Genomic DNA, 20,824 nt, shown 5'->3' on the forward strand with positions numbered 1-20,824 from the left:
GCTCCCGGAGAACTCGCTGCCTGGGCGCAAGGCACGGGGGCTATTTATATTTTTAAAATATCCCTTACATATTACCGTCAAACTTTTAAAATTTGAATAAGTAAATTTTAATATAATAAATGTCTATTGGAATAGTCAATTTTACTTTGTCCATTTTAAAACCTTGTTCTGAGAAGGGATTCCACAGATGTCACCAGGCCATCAACAGGGTCCCTGACACTACAAAAGTCCCCACCACCACATTTCTTACTCAAGGTCCTGACCCTCAGGATTGTCTAGACAGGAAACTTGTACTTGAGCACTTCAGACAACCAGAGCCAATTTATACCTATACACCCCTGTTGGTAACAGAGAAAATGTCTAAAATATGAGGCAAATAACACATTTATCTTTGTACTCTTTCTGAGCTGGTTAGAAGAGATTGACAAGTTCCCCATCTTTTCTTTAAAATGATTCCCAGGGCTCTTTTCCATGTCTCTCCGGTTTCATAGTTAGCCCAGACCTCTTATTTTGATAATTAAATGCAAAGGCCTCTTATTTTGATAACTAAAACATAAGCTAAGTTGACAGTGTAGGAGTGCAACACAGCAACTGCTTACAGTTTCAGTTGAAGGTCCAGGCAGAATGGCCTGCTGGATAAGAAAAGACATGGAGTAGACATTCCTTTCAAATGTATTCATTTTTCAAGTAACACTAAATAAAAGTAAATATCCCTGTGGAACATTATTATATAATTTCTTTACCTCAAATTTTAACCACCTCGTGTTTTAAACAACAGTGTTGCAGCTCATTTTTTGCCAGAGCTAATATTCAGCCAAATACCATAAGATCCAAGTACATCCTTCCACAAACGTAAAACATGTGAAAAACTAGTCACAGAAAGCAGGAGCTCTGATGCTGAAGAGAACAGAATGACCAATTTGCAAGCACTTGCTGACCAAGAAGAGGCCTTAACCTGAAGTGAAATTACCCACAGACAGAAGATCACAACATTCAAAATTTCTTGCAAATTTATTTATTTTTTTTCTGGTATAAACTGCACTTGTTTGTGTGAAATGTGGTTATATACACTAGGCAGGGTAGAGAAATAAGATTTATATATTCCAAAGCACATCTCTGAAAATAAATTATTTTTACATCCAAACTCCTTTTCTTCAGCTTTGCCTGCTTCATGTTTTCCTCCTTTTACTTTTAAAATAAAAAAAAAAAAAAAATACATTCGAATCTTCACTAAAAGGAAAAAAAAAGTCTCATCCTGTTCTCTCGTGCTAATGACTTCCTTAAGCTCCTCTTCTCCCTTTCAAATGAGGTGACTTCTTTCCTCTTCTCCATGGGGCCACTGCTCCTGATGATTTGTGATCACGGCTGTCATCATCTTCTGTTACCTCAGATCTTCCCTGCTCACCTTTCCTTCAGCTGCCTTTTCTTCTCCTTATATCATGCTCTAGATGTTGTTTCCTCCTCCCTACAATCAATGAGCAGTTGTTCTTTCTGGATTCTTTCTTGAGGCACTGGCTAGATCCAAGACCAGGAGCTATCATGGTAAGCCTTCTGTTCTGCCTTTAGCAAGTGAAGGGTCCCACTGCATGATCACACACACATAAACACGGATACACACACATACTTCATCCTAGGCACAGCTCATCTCCAGTAAATGTCATCTAATGAATAATCTGTACTATACTAATTACTCATGAACATTAACCATAGATTTTTTTCATATAATCCTACTGCCTATCCCTCACAGCAAATATTTAATCATTAGGGTTCACAGACAAAATATACAACAAAATCAGTAAAATGTTTTATCCATACAGTGAATGATACAATTATCATTATAGTTAGGATCTTGCCCTAAAAATTTACAGAGAGCTTCTCCATGTCAATGAAATGAAATCTTGCAGGCTGATGCTTCTGCTGGTCACATCAACACTTAACACCTGTTGAGAAACAATGAAAAAGTATTGGGCATTTGCTATGTGAACTTTCCTGACCACATATAAATCAAGTCCTCACAACTATAATACACAACCACTGAAGACAATGACTGCGCAGACAAATCAGAGAGGTTGCCTTCTTTGCACACTTCTCAAGTGCTAATTTTCCTTGGAGTGCTCCTATTATTTTCTGTTTTCCTATTCCCGAATAGAACCCTGGAAGAATTTAATATTTCTGCTTTTTCCTAGGCAAACAATTCCCAGAAGGTCTCACTGTGTGTGCATGTGTTAGATCATAGATCAATCCAAGAGCTGGCTCACAACAGAATTGGGCAAAGTCCTCTAAGAACTCCCAGTGAAGTTGGAGACCTCAGGTGCCAAGAAACCCACAGTATAAGGAAACAAAACTGCAAAACTAAAAGCAACTTTCGTTTCAGATCTAGAAATCGGAAAATATTATGTTAAAAAAATAGTATGAAGTAAATCCACAAGAAAGAAAGGTTCCATTTACCATCAGAATACTAGGTGTCAGCATCAAACTATTTGTTAATACCAAAGTACAAATTTATCTCATATTTAACATTTATAAAATTAGAATGTGTCTTGTAACCAACAGCAATTAGAATTACTGTGAGCAATACTAATGATGTAATTGTCATTGTCGGTGAGGTGTAAACTTCATTGCTATTATTAGCATTATAAGTGGATTATTTTAGGACCTGGGCATGGTGGCATATCCCTGTAATCTCAGAACTTGCAAGGCTGACGCAGGAGGATCACTACGGGTTTGAGGCCAGCCTGGACTATAGTGAGTTCAAGGCCAGCCTGAACAACATAGTGAGACCCCGTGATTTTTTTGAGTGAGATTCTCAAAAAAACAAAAACAAAAATGTGGAATGATCCACACCCTCTGTAGCAGAAATATTTAACCAATTTGTATCACATATTTTTTCTTTTAAATAATAAAGCACTGATTATAAAATAATAAAGATATTATAACACAAATCTAAATAAGAAAAATATTTATTACAAACTATTAAGGTATTTTTTAAGAACTTAGGTTATAGGAAAATATTATCTCATAATTTTGTCATTCTTTCACATAGTAAGCATTTCTAGCTGATGGTGTGTCATACTTGAAAGATGATAGTTCAAATTATCCTGAAAGATGGTCTCTAAGATAAGAGAATAAATACACAAAGCTTCATGTAAGTTTACAGACAAGAAGACCAATTGTGGAAAATAAGAATCCAGACTTTCAACTCCAAATATGGATAAATCATCAATATTCCCTTCATCTCTATACTGTCCACAGTTGAGTGAAAGTAGAGATTTCTGGAGGGTTTTACAGGAGAGGATGTCACTTGGAAAGGAAATAGGCCTTGCACATAGCATGTCAGGTGGGGACCAACACTCGTCTTTCACTGGACACAAACCTGTGTTGTAGGGTTGTAGTTGACAGGGAGTGTTGTTTCCGTGTCCCTCACAGAGATGGTCACGCTGCTAATAGAGGCACTGCCCACTCCCCAGATTTCAATGTAGCCCAGTATCAAAGGGTTTGTATCCATGATGTAATTGTTTAAAATTACATGGCTTTGCATTGTATTCTGTCAAATTGAAAACAAAGAAAAATAACAAAATGAGTTCAATTATTCCCAATATCTTTTTAGGCACAAATGTGGATGCTGAAGTGAGTTGTGTCCTTAGATAGTGAAACCATGATTTCAGCATCCTAGCTTCTGTCATCAAGTAGCATCTACTCTGCATTGGCACCTGCAGGTTCTCTGGCATTGCTCTGAACTCTACACAAGACAGAGCCTCCACTAATATTCCACATGTGGGGGAGTCACAAAACATTCAGACCTATCCAAGGCAAGACAGGAACAGGGCTGGCTGATATAGACACAATCTACCCATCTGTGAAATGGTGAACTGAGATAAGTTACTGACAAGACCTGCATAGGTTCAGCCACCATAGCTTTCCTGGGACCCAGACAAAGTCTCCATCTGAAATCTGGAGGAAGGGAAGGATGTGAATTAGCACCATGAGCAGGGTGGGAATCTTTGATGGTATTTTGTTCCCATATGACAACAAGCATCTATAAGTCAATATACCTCTGCACCCCTTTCTTTATCAGTCACACTCACCTGGATGACAGAAAATCTGGCCAAATAATAGAGTCCTTTTTCATAGGAATCTGCAAACAAACAACAAGGTAAATACACCCTCGACCCCCAGGAGAGAATTCTAATTACCTACTAGCCTTCATTGAGAGAGAGGGATTATTTTTATCTGATTATTTTTTATCTTTCTTCTTTGCATAGTTCCATTTCATAACCTAAATCTTCTTTATGAAGTCTGTCAGACTCTGCACCCAACCACAGCTAACATAAAACGTTTGAAATAAGTGAATAGATGCATGTTTCTGACACAGTAATTTCGATAATGATTCCTAAACTCACTGGTAAATCACTTCTCTTCCTTGAGATTGGCCCCACCCAACATCTTTCTAGTTGCTTCTGAATTCCAGATTCTTTTTGTTAGATGTGTATGTGTGTATACACGCAGACACTTACACGTTCATAAATACCGAGATGGGGTCTCAGTGGGTTTATCTTGAGATTTATTAGGCAGTTTTTAAATGCGGTCACCAGGGGCTTTAGACTAGCTCTCTTTGTTCCTTACCCTTAATGTGTGGCAATTCCCCAGGGGAGTATGAAGGAGCTATGTTGTGGGTACCCCCATCCTCCTCCCTCCCACATGACTCTCACCCTTCCCCATGTGCTGGTCTCTTCCTCATTCACGTGTCACTCTGTTAGCCCCCAGAGTCTATCTTCTAGAACTGAGCCATCCAAGACAAAAGCCACCAGAAAACTGTAGCTACATAATTTTAAATTAATTAAAATTAAAATTTAGCTGCTCAGATGCACTTGTCACATTCAAGTGCTTGATAGCCATATACGCTTAATACTACATTGAACAGCACAAGATATAGAACATTTCTACCACTGCAGAGAGTCCTACTGGACAGCACTGGTCTAAAAATAGCTAATGATCCTTGAGTCATTCCCCTAAGAAGTTATTAATTCCTGTAAACTTCTAATGAAAAATTCCCCATAAATAGCACAACTGATAAGAGACATTGTCTTGCTGGGACAGTAAACCATGTAATTAGGAAATGTACCTTTGATCACCAGCCATATAAAATTTATCTGGCCACAAATTAACTGAAGTCTGGCAAAATGAATTAGGACACTCAAGTACTGGTGAGAGATTCAGTGCTAAAACTCATTTACCTAAATCATAATAATCATATATAGTATGGATTATACACTTGAAGTAGCACATGACTGCACTTTAAAATTCAAATATGTTTTAACATGGAAAGGGAAAATACGAGCACATAAGATATCCAGACACCAAGTCACTGACACAGGCAGGAATGCCAGGCAGTTCCTACTCACCAATGCTCTGCCCATCATCCCAGAAAAGCCATCCTTCAGCAGTTCCCGCATCATCTAAGGCCACCTTGAAGCCCATGAATTTCTGACGGCTGCCATGAGGTGGGAGAGAGGCATTAGCTACACTCAAGCCACAGTCACAAGCCAAGAATATTCATTAAAGCAAAGGAGCAAAATGAAGTGTTAAGGAAGGGCGTGAAGATATGACGTGTTGTGTACATGCATTAACTTCCCACGAGGAACATAATCTTTACGCCCTGCAAACATGTGCTCTAAAGAAATGAAACTTTAAAAATGGAATGCTAAGATTCGACAGACAAGGGAACTCGGTCTGGTTCAGTCTCCATGTACCCGGATGGCTCCACCTCATGAACAAATGAACTTCTAAATGAATCAAAAGGGAATACCTGTAAAGTTTTTGTTTGTTTGTTTGTTTGTTTGATTTTTTGGTACCAGGAATCAAACTCATCGTATAAAGTTTTTAAAGAAACTAAGAGCAAAATAATTGAGTTCCTTCCTTCCTCCTAGTAAGAAAAATTCAGATGCAATAATCCTTTTCTCATGACCCATTTCCCAAAACACTATAGTAAAATCTGCTTAGAAATATCTTAAGTCTTCAATTTCCCTGGAATTAAATGAGCAAGAGTTTATGCACTTTATCAGTGATATTAAACATACATTCAATTTAGTCTCTGTTCATCTTCTTACTAGCTTTGTGACTCTGAGTTAATCACTTTGCATCTTAAAGCTTCTCTTTGCTCATCTGTAAAATGGAGATAACACTATATATCTCAAAGGACTTTTTCTTTTATTAAAAAACAGAGTATCTCCAAATAGATCTCCTCATTTTGGTACAGTTCAAGATACAGAGAAAGCACTCACCTGATGTTAGTTGTTGCCAGTTATTATATAGACCTAGGTGAAGTATTTTACAAAAGGAATCTCAATCTCAGTATCAATTGTTATATAGCTTAAATAACTATTCAGCAAGTGCTTTCATAGGAAAGAGTCAGATAAGATGCAAACTTCTAAAACTAGCATGAATTATAATTGCTCCTATTTTGACTTCTGTTTCAAATGTCACTTATTAGACCTATATTCCCACCCACTTAGATATAAACATTGTGAATAATTCCTCAAAGAGTGCAGAGTGTGAAAACAAAGCAAATAAATATAAAAGAAGAGTTTAGAAAATTGCTTTTTGCCTCAAGAGCGATGCTTGAAGCTTTGGTGGCATTCATTACAAATTACTGAGTCAACCAGCATGCAAAGCAGGGCCCAGGTCCATCATTCACCTTAAGTGAGTGTTCCGTGCAGGCTGCTGCCAGGGCAGGATGTAGCCTCCACGCACATGAAGATTAATGTGTTCAAGAGGGGCTGGCAAGTCCTTCCACTGTTCCCTTGCATTAATGTCCACACCCTGTGAGCAGAAGGAAAAGAGAGGATGAGGGGCAGGACACACACCTACCTCATCAGTGCATCTGGCAGACATCTCGTCTACCTCTCTGAACTTGCTGCCGGTTCACCACCACTCAGCACATGCCTGTTAGGAAACTTTCTGCATTCATCCCACCGCTATGTGACATCTGGCTTTGCTTCTGTAATGTATTGTGAGGGTCCCTTGCCTTTGGGGAAGTTCTACAGCACAAAGCATATAAAGTGCTAGGATGGATCACAGCCCACCTTCACTGCACAGCCTGTTTCTATGTCACAGGGCAGTGCTAGCAGAGGTTGTACAATCTCTTTATTCCCTTTTTGTTGGCACCTGGAGAACTCTCCACGACGGCATTCTTAGACCTTCTCTTTTACCAAGGTTAACTAAATCTCCATCTCCACTCACTGCCATCAACTTAACACAGAAAACAAATGTGTTTGCTTACTTTACATATCTTTAAGTTATATATATGCTTTTATGTTTGATGTATTTATCTTGCTTCATCTTTGACAATCTTTATCCCATGTAGTATGCAAGAAGTGCTCTGTCATCTGAGGTATAAACCTCAAATCCTAAAGGAGAATTCTTATACATATTATCAACTACAGCTGAGCTTGTCAGTGTTGGATCTGTTTGATGTTTAGAACTGACTAATTCTCGTTGTGTGTCTGCCCTGTGCTTTTTTGTTGTTTGCCAACATCTTCAGTGTCTACCTAATAAATGCCACTAGCCACCCCTCCTCTACCACATCATAACTACCTAAAATGTCTCCACACATTGCCAAATGTTCCCTTGTAGGAAAACATTTGAAAGCTTATTTTAGAATTAAGGCACAGTTATTATTAACAACAACTAAATGAATATGTGAGTGTGTCCTAATAAAACTTTATTTACAAAAACAGGCGACACCCTGATTGGTCTGTGAGTCATTGTTTACCAATCTCTACTACAGCACAAATATCAATAACTTTTAAGGATTACTACAGGAAACACTTCTTAATTAATTTCAATCATGTAGTCTTCATTTTAATTAAATAACAAAATTTTGTTTTCTCTAGGTGGCTTCCCCATCAACGTCTGTCCTTCCACATGATTTCTTTTACCAGGTCTTCTATCTTCTATTTAAAAACCTGTGTGACACTGGCCATTCCAGGAAGCTTTCCTTTGTTAGCCTGGTACTTTACTTTATTTCATGTGGTATATATAATTATTTACATATCTAATTAGCATGTGTGGCAAGCAAGTATTAGTTCCTCATTGCACTATGAAGTCCATAAGGCAATGTTTCCTCTGCCAGTGCTTGGAACTCCAGAAAATGGTTTGCACCTGGGCAAATGGAAGCTAGACTAAGTCTAGCAAGATGCCAAGGTTTTAAAATAAATGAAGCCCTCACTCTCAAGGTCTTGCAATTCAGGTCAGCCTTGTGATGCAGTACCTCCATAAACTATGTGTGCTAGATGATTCGCTAGCTTAATCCTAGTTATCCCTGCACAACAGAGCTTCAAATTCAAAAGGAGTGACTGTGTGTGAACAAGAGAATTAAGATGCAGAATCACCGTAGCTAGGGTCACATGGAAGATGTTTTCTCTCCCCAGAAAACCTTGGCAGGAAAGCACATAGAAAATCCTAACATGGTATCATCTTAAAGATAGATGTACATCAGGTATGGTGGTGCACGCCCGTAATCCCAGCACTTTGGAGCGTAAGGCAGGAGGAGAATTGCCATGAGTTCAAGGCCAGCCTGGGCTACATAAGTGAGTTCAAGGTAAGCTTGTACTACATAATGAGACCCTGTCTGAAAAAAAAAAAAAACAAAAAAAAACTGATTCAGCACAGCAATAAAGAAAGTCTGACTGGAGAGATTCAGGACTTCATGGGATAGAAAAAAGGAGCAACTCCACCCCACTTGGATGAGAGGGGCAGACACAGGCTTGGATTCTTCTCTTGGCTGCTGTAAGCTTCATATGTAAAAGCATGTGTGATGCTTAGACTTGCAAATGTCAGACCCATACCTCTGAGTGCATTTTCACAATGCCATTGTCACTATATGGAACAACTCTTCTTTGAGCATCTACGCAACAGCAGTAGATATTTAATAAAAAGGAACTTACAGGAAGAAAAGATATAAGCAAAAATTATAGTTTATAGCACAATTTCAAAAGTTCACAAGTGTCTGTCTTATACACCATTGTGTATGGTGATAGTATAAAGAATGATATAAACTCACAAGTCAATCCACACAAATCCAGCCCCTGAATGAGAGGTTTTATGCTTATCTTACAATAGTTCTGTGAAGGGGTGATCTGACTTAACTTGCAGATGTGAAAACTCAGACTACATTTAAAGTGACTATTAAAGACCCTATCGCAGGTGGCTTCCAAAGCCAGCATTTGGCCTGAAGACTGTCATATCTAAGGAGTTTGTTCTTTACCATTTTCCAAGATTGTAGAAATATTTAGGAAACTTACTGTGTAGTAATCATACCAGCGGGCTTCAGGGAAATATGCGTTGACATTTCTGGCATTCTGAAATTAATCACAAACAAGGTGAAGGGCGATAGCCATTGTGCTCTAGGACACTGTAACAGGCTTGCAAAAAAAGGTGTTACAACAATGCTGGTGACCTCATACCCACTTGCCTCAGCTCTTTGGAGATTAGCAATGCCTAGAAAGCCTTGCTTTCTTTCCCCCTTTTCACAAAGGAAATTTTCTTACCCAAAACAACCCAGGATATCATGTGTAAAAAAAATCACCATCTGCCTATGAACTAAACCCCTTCCACCTCTAGAGAGACACTTGCTCTTGGGTTTGGAGCAGAAGATCATGTAGATACAGTAATATCTGAAGGGAGTATCATGAACTGGTGTTATAATCACACGCCAAGTCATCCACCAAGGAAGTAAAGAAATAGCTGTTGCTGTCTGGAACACCTTATGGAAAGGAGGCAGGGCTTGCCAATAGCAACAGGATAGCCAGGCTGCTGTAAGCAGCAGAACCTGGAAGGTTCTGCATTAAGAGTGACAGGATTTTAATGAACTGTTTACACTATAGGCCTGTATTCCTTATTTTAGTTAATGTACTAATGATATATTCTCAAATATATGATAAAGTTGTTTTGTTCTTGATGGTGCTTTGAACCATAACAATTAGGCTGACTCTTAACATGGAGGTGGGGCCAGAACACCTTAGCAGTGGACTTCTGCTCAGAAGAAGATGGAAAGACAAAGGTGGAATAAGAAATTGTCTCTCAGGATACAACCCCATGTACCAGGCTTGCTTTCTCTTCTAATGCGGTTGACCCACCCTCACCACTGGGACCCACCACCCAGCAGAAGCATTGTGATAGTTTAGATTTAGAATGTCCTCCCAAAGTTCATCTGTTCACATGTGGGCTTTTGGAAGGTGACTGGATCATGGGTGTGCTGTGCTCATTAGTGGGTTAATCCATTGATGAATCTTTAGCTAAATGTGCTGCTTTTAAAAGGTGGGTCACTGAGATTGTGACCTGGAAGGGTGTAATTCCTTCCCTGACTCCTCCCTTCACTCCCCACTTCCTGGCCTGGATGATCAGAGCAGCTTTATTGCATCAGGCCCTTTAAGCCATTTATACCTTGAAGCCAGACAATCCATGATCATGCATGGATTGAGACCTCTGAAATTACAAGTCAAAATAAGCCCGTCTGCCTTTAAGTTGTGGGCATTGCTACTGTGTCTCAGCAAAGAGGAAAATAAGTAAGCCAGGCATCCACACTCACAGGATCCAAGACAGGGCTGACCAGCAAAGCAGGGCCCAGAAGGAACTGTCTGTCTATATCCCAGGTCACCCGGTCTGATACAAATCTGGAAGGGAAAAAAGTGACACAATCAGACCGAGAGGAGGACCCAGCCCAAAGCCCTAAAGAAATTCTCCATGTTCAGATCCAGTCAGAAATCAGGTTGCATACTCTGCCATCCTCTTTCCTATGCTTCATCAGGAACACCCAGCCCCTAGTCTCAACAGGTCAAGTTCCTCTACGTTGAAAGCTGATTTAGTTACATCCTCTGCTATAAAACGCCTCTATAAAACATGACACATTTCCAGTGCAATACACAATTCATCACACAAAGCCTGTCTTGGTATGCATTTTGAAGTAACAAGAACTCATACTCACTTGAGGTAATACGTTATTGAAACTGTTATAAAAGATAGGGAAAACTGCATAGCCAAATGCAAAAAAGTTATGCTATCTGTGCTGTATTTTAAAACTAACTTTTTTATTCAATAAATAGCTTTTCATCAATGACTTAAAGCATGTGGAATACTGTACTGAGAGAAGTAGTAAACTACAGTTTCTGTCTAGAAAGAGCTTCTGATTTAAAAAAAACCATTTCTTCAGTTTGAAGGAATGGTCTGCATTCACTGCAGAAAAAAAATAAATAACTTATCCATTAGAGAACAGGGTCCCATCTGGACACTCACTCATAGAGAAGAGGCCTCACAACAGTGATGCCCTCCACGTGAGCCTTGTACATCAAGGTATAGAGGTACGGCAGCAGGGTGTATCTGGTCTCCAGCACATTTTTGGAAATATTCACGAAGGCAGCGTCCCAGGACACAGGGTCTTGTCTCTAAAGGAGGAAAGGAAGTCTTCAGAGTTCATGCAAGAGGAACTGGGGAAGTTCAGAGAATGTTTTTCCAAGTGCCTCACACACAGTTAAACTAAAGTAGAGTTGAGATTCCAAGAATTTTCTTACTAAACTGGAAATTGACATAGACCCTCTCCCAGAAAGAAAATAAAATTTTCCCATCAGACATTCTTCTTGGGATGCATTAGGAAGGCTCTTTCTGAACAAAAAAATCACCTAAACAATACTGAAGAATGTGGTTCATTGAAAGGAGGGTTTAACTGTTTTCAAGACTTCCCTAGGTAAACACTTGGCATCAACTTAGCTCACAAACACTTGCATACTTTAAGTGAGAAAAAGAAAAGCAAAAAACAAACAAAAAATGGGCAGCACTGAGGTCCTACCCTGGTGCCAATGGTGTTGTGGTTCCTGGAGAACGGGTAAAAGGCCCCCAGCTGCATCCAGCGAGCACACATCTCATACTCAGCATCTTGAAAGAACCCACAGATATCTGCCCCTGTCTGAAACAAGACAAAACATAACAGGCCTTTGGTCATTTCTGAAAAGTGCCACCATCTTGTAGGCAATCACGAGGAATCTGAAGGCCACTTACATAGGATATGCCAAAGAGGCTGAACTCCATCATGCCTGCAATGAGAACCACATCTGTGTCAGGCAGGCATCAGGACCTGCCTGCTCCTCCTCCCTCACCAAGGATGTCGCCTCCCTCCCTGTCACCAAGCCCTGGAAACAGGCCCAGGTACCAATGATAGATTTCCTCAGCTGGTCCCACGCGGCCGTGTTGTCCCCCAGCCAGTGTCCTGCCCAGCGGCCAGAAGAGGGGAATGTGGAGCGGGTGATGACGATTCCTCGCTGTCCTGTCACCTCCTGCACAGCTCTGGTTGGAGGAGAATAAGGAAGTGAAATGAGGCCAGAGCAGAGGAATGAAGGTCATAGAGATTCAACCTCCAGATCCCTTGGTTAGGGCATGCTGATGGCTGCATGACTGGGGGAATATAGATAACTGAGCCACAGAGACATCGGGCTCACTAATACAGATAATAAGAGCAGTGGTGTCTTTCATAGTGTTTTACAAAGAAATTCATCATATAAAAAACCCTGAACTGTCTCAAAATAGTAGACAAGCACCTTGCTATTTATTTACCATTTGGTTTCCTATATTTGCTGCTGAATACTATAAATTACTTCTTAAGAGTTTGCTTAGAATAATTTTTACTCTTTCAACTCACAGTGAATGTTTGCCAATTCAACAGTAGAACCGAAACATCTACCAGGAAAGGGGAAGAGAAATCCAACAAAGATGATTCATTTTTGGAAAAAAGGAGAGAGATCCCCATTGGGACTATTAGTTTCTCACTGATGGGATTACTCCTCAATTAAGCATGTCCTCCCAATTATAGTCATAGGGTCTGGCTCCATGCTCAAGGAGCATGTCCTTAACAAGTCAGAATTGTAAATAATTCTAAATAAATTTTCTTGATGCTTAGAATAATGAATAAAAGCAAAGTAAGAACCTATGTCCCTCACTAGACGTATACATAGGTCTTGTCAACTAGGGAAGGGAAAGAACAACTCACTCATAGGTGGGCCTGGTCTGGGACCATCCATACAGGCTGTGCACATCGTAGTGACGTACTCTGGAGCCATCTGGAAGGATCTGCTCACTCTCCATGCACAGGGTCTTGCTGCTTAGGCCCCTGTCCCTGGCCTCCAAATCTGAGGGGATGATTGTGAACAACAGCCTTGTTACTTTTAGTTCCTGATTGATCTTTAAGGATCTGAGCTATGGATCATAAACTAATTCCCATGGGTTCTTCTCCCACTTCCCAGAGGCAAAATACTGTTTGGTTATGAGCTCCAGTGGTGGCAGCATCATGGTTTTCAACATTAACTCCAATGGAAAAAGTAGATGCTTGAGTGCAATGAAGAGGGTAGAACACAGGGTTGTCAAACCCCTTCTACAGATATAGGCTCTAGTGTAGGCCATGAACTTGTAAACTATTTCATATAATCTTATAATTCCATGAACATGATAGTGTTATCTGCCTCTTAACAGTTTAGGAAGTTGAGACTTGAAAGTATTGTGAAACCCAAGGTAGGTCACAGAACTCAGAAAACAAGTAATTTTTAGATCTAAGATATAAACACAAGTTTAACATCAAAATTCATGGACTACAAGATGCAGAGAACCTTCTCCTTCGGTCTTTCATGGCATAAGATTTTCCTATATGTAAATTAATACAAGCCAGAAAAACCAAGAAACATAGCAGTAGGAATCCTTTGAAGACACTGCCATGTTAACTGTTTTCTATCCTAATTAGAGAAATTGGCCACTACAAATGTACTAACTTCCATTTGTCCAACTGGGTAAAGTGTTGAAAGTGGTTTGGTCTATGAGCCCTTATAAACCACAGCATCAATTACGGCATGCTCTGAATAATCAGCCTCATCCTCTAGATGCTGGGCACTTCCAAAGGTCACCCTACTTCTATCCAGTGATTCACAGCTGGAGGAGGTCCAGAGTTCTTACATGGCATGTAGGGAGGACGATTCAGAGTTGCATCTGTGCAGCCTGAAGGGACGGCTCCATTCACAAAGCTCGCAGGTTCATTCATATCCTACAACACATCAAACATAGGTATGGCTTACACTCAAAGATAATTAAGTATGTTCTGCCCATTCTGAGATAAGAAAGCAGTGAATAAATCATTTAATATCTCTATAGATGCTTGCTCAGGGAAGCTATTCATATCCTGGAGAGCATTACTCAAATTTTCACTTAAGCTGTACAGGATGACTGGCCAAATGGTTAAATCAGATTCCCTCAAGGCAAGCAAAGTTGTAAACATTTCCTAGTATTGGCTGACGATGTTTTACAGCAGGAACTTCAGGTGAGGTACAAGGCTTGAGGTGCATTAAGGCTGTATCATGCAAAAATGGGCAAGTGTATTTACTGGATGACAATTACCCTGTAAAGGACAGTGTTTCACATGCTAAGACAAAAGATAGACACACATCTATGCACATGTACACACACAGACACACACACACACTTACAATCCACATGCCGTCAAACTTCAAGCTCTGCTCTGGATTCCGTGGGTTGCTGTAGAGCTCTTTAATTTCCCTCTTCCACCACAGGACAGTTGAGTTACGGAAAAAGTCTGGGAAGGCCACATAAGCGCGGTATTGCTATAAAAACAAAAGATAACTCATTTCTGCCAAATGAATGTAATAAACAGCAAACAAGCATTTACTTAGAACTTAACTTGTGCAAAGACTTTACTACCTGGTGGAGATAGTGACAGGCTGAGCAGAGCCAGCATAGTGTTCTTGAGTGCAATGAAGAGGAGTAAGCACAAATCATATACCCTAGAGTCTGGAAAACACCCAGAAACTGTTTTCCTCTACATATCAGTATGAATGGCAACAGCAACCTCAACTCATACTCTGATGCTTTAGATGCTCAGCCTCAACTTCTGTTCTGATTTTTCCTAAACTCTTCTCAAAGGCAAGGCAAGAAGCAGAAAGATGACAAGGAGAAAGAGTAGACATGAGATGTACTGTAGCAGGCTAGAATGAAACATCCACTATGAATGAGAGGAAAGGATGCAATTTCGTGTCATGACATTAGAGTACAATGCCTGTTTCTGTGTTTCCTATGGTTTTGAGAATCACAGGAAAATTTCAGCTGTGTGTAATGTGAAGAGGGAGGACCTAAGAAGCAAATTTCAACCTCCCTCTCTCTTCATGTTCCCACAAATGATAAAAGTAATGTGCTTATCATACCAATTGGTAGATACAAGATATCACTCTGTATTTATGCCATAAGCTTTTAGAGAACAAGAACCTTATCTTATATTTTTCTGATCAATTTTCTTGCACCCTACAGTACATAGCTAAGATCCTGATGTAATATGAACAAAAAAATAATAAGTACTCTGTTTAGTTATAGGTTAACATCACCCAGCAGCATCAAAAATTCACAAACGTTTCTGTATGCCATGTGGTTCATCATAGGACATGATGGTAGCTGTAGGTCTCTATAAATAGACTCCTCTATGTTAATCACTCCCCTATAGTAGTCAAAAAGCACCATATTACTAGGGGTGCGGTAGGAGGAACAGCAGAAAGAGGACTTGACCTGGGGTAATTCTGATACACAACAAAAATACCAAGGAGGAACCCATGAGTCTAGATAGAAGGGAAAACAGGAACACAAAGAAAATAAAAATGGATCCTCCTGTATAAATCTGACTTATAGAGACCGAGGTTCCACATCACTAGAGATATTAGGAAGTTTCTTCTTAGAAAATAAAAGTAGAAACCATAGAAGTAGGAGAACAGGCCTTTTCACTACAGAGAGCTTCAGCTCAGGCAAGGTCAGAAACAATGGCATATGTGTGTGTGGAGGGGCTGTGTCCAAGTCACAACTGTATCTTTAATACAATACAAGTGGGAAATTAAGCCAACTATGTTTTATTAACTCCAATTATTATTCTCTGACAACTCATATCCATGTAATGAAAACTACTGCCATTCTCCTAAGTATGGGGTCTGCCTTCTCCTCTCAGAACTCAATCCTTGCCTTATTGTTCCTGCCATTATTTACCTACACATGAGCCTTGAATGGCTAAACAGGGCTACTTATGCAAGCCCACTGCATGCTACTAAAATTAATTACTGGACTGAAATAAAACTCCAAACGTCATTGCAGAAATTTGCTTTTCATAGGTCTTGGTTCTTGGTTGTTTTGAACCACCCCCAGCAATGTGAGACATGGACATTGTCACACCAAGCTCATAGTTGGTATTACTAATATAAATAGTTGTAACTATTCCATCTACTAAGAATCTCTTATGATCAACCTAACAAATTCTGTGAACCTCTAAATGAAGGGTTTCTTATCAAAGTCACAATTGTATCGTTTGAACAAAAGAATCTTTGTGATGAGTACCCTGCAACCAGAGCCCTGGACATACGTGGTCACTACCCTGTAAATGTCACATGGAGTTTCCAAGTCACTGGGAGAACCAATACTGCTCCACAGATTTCACAATGACCTTGTGATTAGGGACAGTATTGGACTTCATGACTGAGGAACTGTAGGTCTCATATGACCACCCCATGACTGATGCAGTGGCCCCTCTACCAGTGTAAAAATATAAAAGTCAAGGAGCCTGTGTTTGAAGGTCACTGGTGTCCGTGTGGGCTGCCTGAAGCACCAACAGTCAAGTGTTCTCATGTGTGACAAGATGGAGAGGATAGGTGCCTATGTCTGTCCCTTGAATTCTCATTAAACAATAGATAGATAAGTGATAGATAGATAGATAGATAGATAGATAGATAGATAGATAGATAGATAGATCCAGACAGATAGATGATAGACACTTGTTCAAAATATGCAAAAAGAAAATCTTGAACTGTATCTGAAACACTCTTGCAAATTTGTGAAATGTACTCCAGCCAGCTTCTGGTTTTTCCTCCTGCATTTACTACCAAAAGATAAAAATCACAGTATATACACAGTTCTATTGAACCAAATCCCCAGCATGGGCTCATAATTATGCATAGAGAGTGCTCCTCCTGCCAGTTGTGATCCAGATGAGAGACTCAATCAAAGGCAATTTGTGTGTCACTCGTTTACAGTGCTATCTATATAGCCTCCTCTGTGGGAGTTGTCCCAGGCCAGAACCTTTGGTCCTACACAATGCTACCTCTGTCTACTGCCTGTTTCCCTCTAGGACACACTGCTTTTCCTGACATTTAACTTCCCTGGCTAATGCACGAACACTGGATTCAATACCTCCCAGTCTTGTTCCTAGTGACTGGAGTATATCTGTTACATATATTAATCCATCAGATAGAATACTACTAATGATAACTCTCAGAAGGCCTCTTGACTTTGGGCTTTGAGTGGCTACTACTAGAATTTAAAACTGCTATGCTTTATTCACACTGATTTATATCTATTAACTCTTGCTCCTGATAAAGTTCCTAGATAGTACAACATACATCACCTTGCTGATCACATGGAGTACAGATTCTGAGTTCCTATGGTCCTAGTCAGGGGACTGAAAAAAAGCTTTTTCTTCTATTTAAAGTGACTCTGTGACAGTTCCATTGGCTACACATGCCCTGCTACAATTCATCTAGAAAGAATGATCATTGGTGAAGAAGAGATAAAAGACAAAGTAAGGTTTTTACTCTCAAGAAGGAAGAAAGCCCTACTTTCAGGTACTATCAGAACAATAGATAACCCAGACAGCCCTGCTCACAGATATTATCAGAAAAGTGAATAAGAAAGGTACATCTGTTCACTGTGCATATATCTTGAGCAAGAATGGGGTGGAAGCTTCCTAGACTAGTAAGGAACTATGCACTCATTTAGGTGACAAATGTTTAATAAAGCTGAAAAACATTTATGTGCACCTGTATGGGTTGCTGGGATGCATAAAAATCAAGAATCTGTTCCCAGATGAGATGAAATTTTATCAAAGACTGGAACTTAAGGAACAAAAGGAAAGTAGAGAAATCCAAGTTTCAATCAAACTAGGGGGCAGGACTTATACACGTGAAGGTATAGAAGAATAAAAGAACAAAAGATGTACAGAGAAAAAGATTCAATAACTAAAGACAAAGGTTGGGAACTGTACTTAAGAGAGAACACAGAAACAACAACAAAGACACTAACTCTGAGGGAAGTAGCACTCCTTACAGGTGGTGCCCACTGACTATTCCATGGGCCTTTGGAATCTGACAGCTTTTGGGATGAAATTAACATTGTGCCTCCTAAAGCGAAGGATAAAAATTTAAGTTATTTTCACTGCCACTGGAAAGGGAACATTACTGTATGTGACGTAACCAGCACACGGACTAACACCCTGGACATAATTCCTAAGTGTTTCTCCCTTGCTACACCCAAGTGCATGGCAGGGGATTTTCAGTAATCGGGATGTGGCTCCTCCTTCCTGGCAACCCCTCCGCCAACATCCACAATGGCTCTCTTACCTCCACTTGACTGTCCCAGTCGAGAGAGGGGTCAATGACAATATCAGGGAAATCAGGCCAGACCTGTGGAGAAACACAAGTTTAATAGCAATGCACCATGCAATTTCATATATATGGCATTTTCCAAGAAAACAGAAACTACTGTCCAAGGGTTTGTAATACTTCCCTTGTCTTGGATGCCTGATCTGGAGTCAAATAGATTCTACAAAATTCTTAACTCTATCAACTAAACTTAATTGAAAAATGAAAAGTATGGGCTTCGGATCCCAAAGGCAAAGGACCAAGAAACAATATGTACAAACACACTACCATATCTTAGCGCCTGCCCCAGGCCGGAAATTGGGGGAATCACCCCTTGGTCATACCTTTCCCCACACAATGCCTCCATCATTGGGATACTTGATGAAGACGTCATCAGCCACACCCCGAGTGAAGGCAGGGTAGGGCTGCGTCTCATTGCCAGAAATGGCTGGGTCCTGAAAGCAAAGCACAAGTCAGGTGGGAAAACCACAGGCAGGGAAGGACAAGGGGGCAGCAAAAAGGGACATTTAGGAGACAGGTGTCCCTAGTTTCCATCTGAACTGTACTGTATCCGTGAATCCTAGGATATACAATAATTGTTGTGTTTCAGTTTCTCTTCTTGTAACAGGAAAGTAGATGCAGCATAATGTGTTCTCCACCAAAGCCCGGCCAGTGCCCAAACAAACTAATCCCATTCTCATGAGGACTAACCAGAATGAGGATGACCCGCATCCCATCGGCCTTCATGCGATCGATCAGATCTGGCAACCCAGCAAACTTGGGGCTGAGAGTGAAGTCCAGCTGCCGCTCCATGTAGTCGATGTCTGAGTACTGCACATCCTGTGGGAGGACACAGGGAAACCCAGGGGCTGAGGGTGGTGCAATCCACTTCCAGAAGGAAGCAACCGTCCAATATTGGTGGTGAAGTTAAAAAGTTTTTCCTGGCTCTTTTAAATCTTAGGTCTATCATTTGTTTAGTATGTGCTACAGGAAGTTTATCTAATTTTTTCAGATCTTAAGTCATAACATAGAAATAACATAAATCAGTAAGCCATAGAATGATAATATCTATCTGGAAGAGCAGTTATGAGGATAAATAAAAACTCTGAATGTGAAAATTATTTTGAAAATTGCAAATATAAACAATGATTTTCATTACTTTCCCCAAGTGTCTGCCATTGGGATCACAGTGGTTCATATTCAGAGAAAACTGTGTGAGCAACTCTCCAGTCATAGCACAATATTGACAGAAAACTAGCACAAAACAAAATAGCACCTCGTTATTACTTTGGAACATCCAATCTCGGTGGAAATCAGACACAATTTCTTATTATGATGAAATACAGTGTGACAAACTTTCAATTAATGAAACTATTGTGAACAATAGAAAAGTAAGTGATTAATTTTGTATGAAAGTGCTCCATGGAGTATTTCTGACTGTTGTACCCTTTTGTTCTCCACTGAGGCGTAGATTTTGATTCCATGGATACTTTCTCTAAAATGCATGTCAGAATGCCCATATGCAGAGCAGATAGAATGTAGCCTTGCAGCTGCTAAGCACTCAAACTGAGGACAGATCTCACCAGTAATGGTCTAACTGCATTGGGGTTCATTCTTCTTGATTACCGCAAAACTAACAGTTAACATTTTTCTCAGCACTGGTGAGTAAACCTAGAGCCTTGCACATGCCAGCTAAGTGCACTCCCATTGGGCTACATCCCTAGCACTTTTGGGAGGATACTACTTTAAGGGAGGATTTTGATAAGATATCTAGGCTGGCCTCATGCACAGCTAGAATCAGTCACCACATTTCATTTGCTGAGTCATATTTTATTCTTATGGAATCTGTTGGGACTAATTGGTCTCTCAGTGTATCCCAGGGAGGAAAGGGGGCTGGAAGAAGGAAAGGACAGACAAGAGATAAGACCTGGGCCAGGTGGAGGCCTCTGTACTGGATGAGCAAGAGAACTGAACAACAACAGCAGAGGGGTTTATTTATACTCTTGCAAAGTTAGTATTACAAGACACAAGGTTGCCTAGCAACAAATAACTGAAATTGTGCAGGCAGGATGCTTTTCCCAAGACTAAAGTAGCTTGACTATTTAGGCACTCTGGCTCTGTCTTGCTCTCACACATATGACCAATTTCCAGCTTCAGCTCCTCCCAACAAGAATCAAGAACTTTTTGACCAAATCTTCTGAAGTCATGTGAGGGGAATAGAAGGAAGCATGTACAGCAGAAAAAGCCTTGCATCACCTTGGTAAGAAGGGACAGGGCCCATCTGCATTACAGTGCTGGGGTGAGGCGTCATGTGACCTCATGTGAGAAAGAAC

General features: G+C 40.2%; 1 protein-coding gene across 1 annotated transcript in view; it reads right to left on the minus strand.

Annotated features, from left to right (window-relative positions):
* Window positions 1-999: 999 nt before the first annotated feature.
* The window catches only part of LOC102004723 (maltase-glucoamylase, intestinal), a gene marked incomplete in the record, with an annotated part of 238,387 nt that continues 218,562 nt past the window's right edge, over window positions 1,000-20,824 (minus strand). Inside the window, 17 exon segments of the mRNA XM_013505005.1 lie at window positions 1,000-1,940; window positions 3,374-3,544; window positions 4,086-4,135; window positions 5,403-5,491; window positions 6,695-6,819; window positions 9,303-9,359; window positions 10,589-10,673; window positions 11,293-11,441; window positions 11,843-11,959; window positions 12,052-12,086; window positions 12,203-12,336; window positions 13,037-13,175; window positions 13,990-14,077; window positions 14,517-14,651; window positions 18,471-18,533; window positions 18,836-18,946; window positions 19,203-19,331. Coding sequence (XP_013360459.1) covers window positions 1,863-1,940; window positions 3,374-3,544; window positions 4,086-4,135; window positions 5,403-5,491; window positions 6,695-6,819; window positions 9,303-9,359; window positions 10,589-10,673; window positions 11,293-11,441; window positions 11,843-11,959; window positions 12,052-12,086; window positions 12,203-12,336; window positions 13,037-13,175; window positions 13,990-14,077; window positions 14,517-14,651; window positions 18,471-18,533; window positions 18,836-18,946; window positions 19,203-19,331 — 1,755 coding nt within the window.

This window comes from Chinchilla lanigera, unplaced genomic scaffold (assembly GCF_000276665.1).
Source record: "Chinchilla lanigera isolate Chin_1 unplaced genomic scaffold, ChiLan1.0 scaffold00093, whole genome shotgun sequence".
Taxonomy (NCBI): Eukaryota; Metazoa; Chordata; class Mammalia; order Rodentia; family Chinchillidae; genus Chinchilla; species Chinchilla lanigera.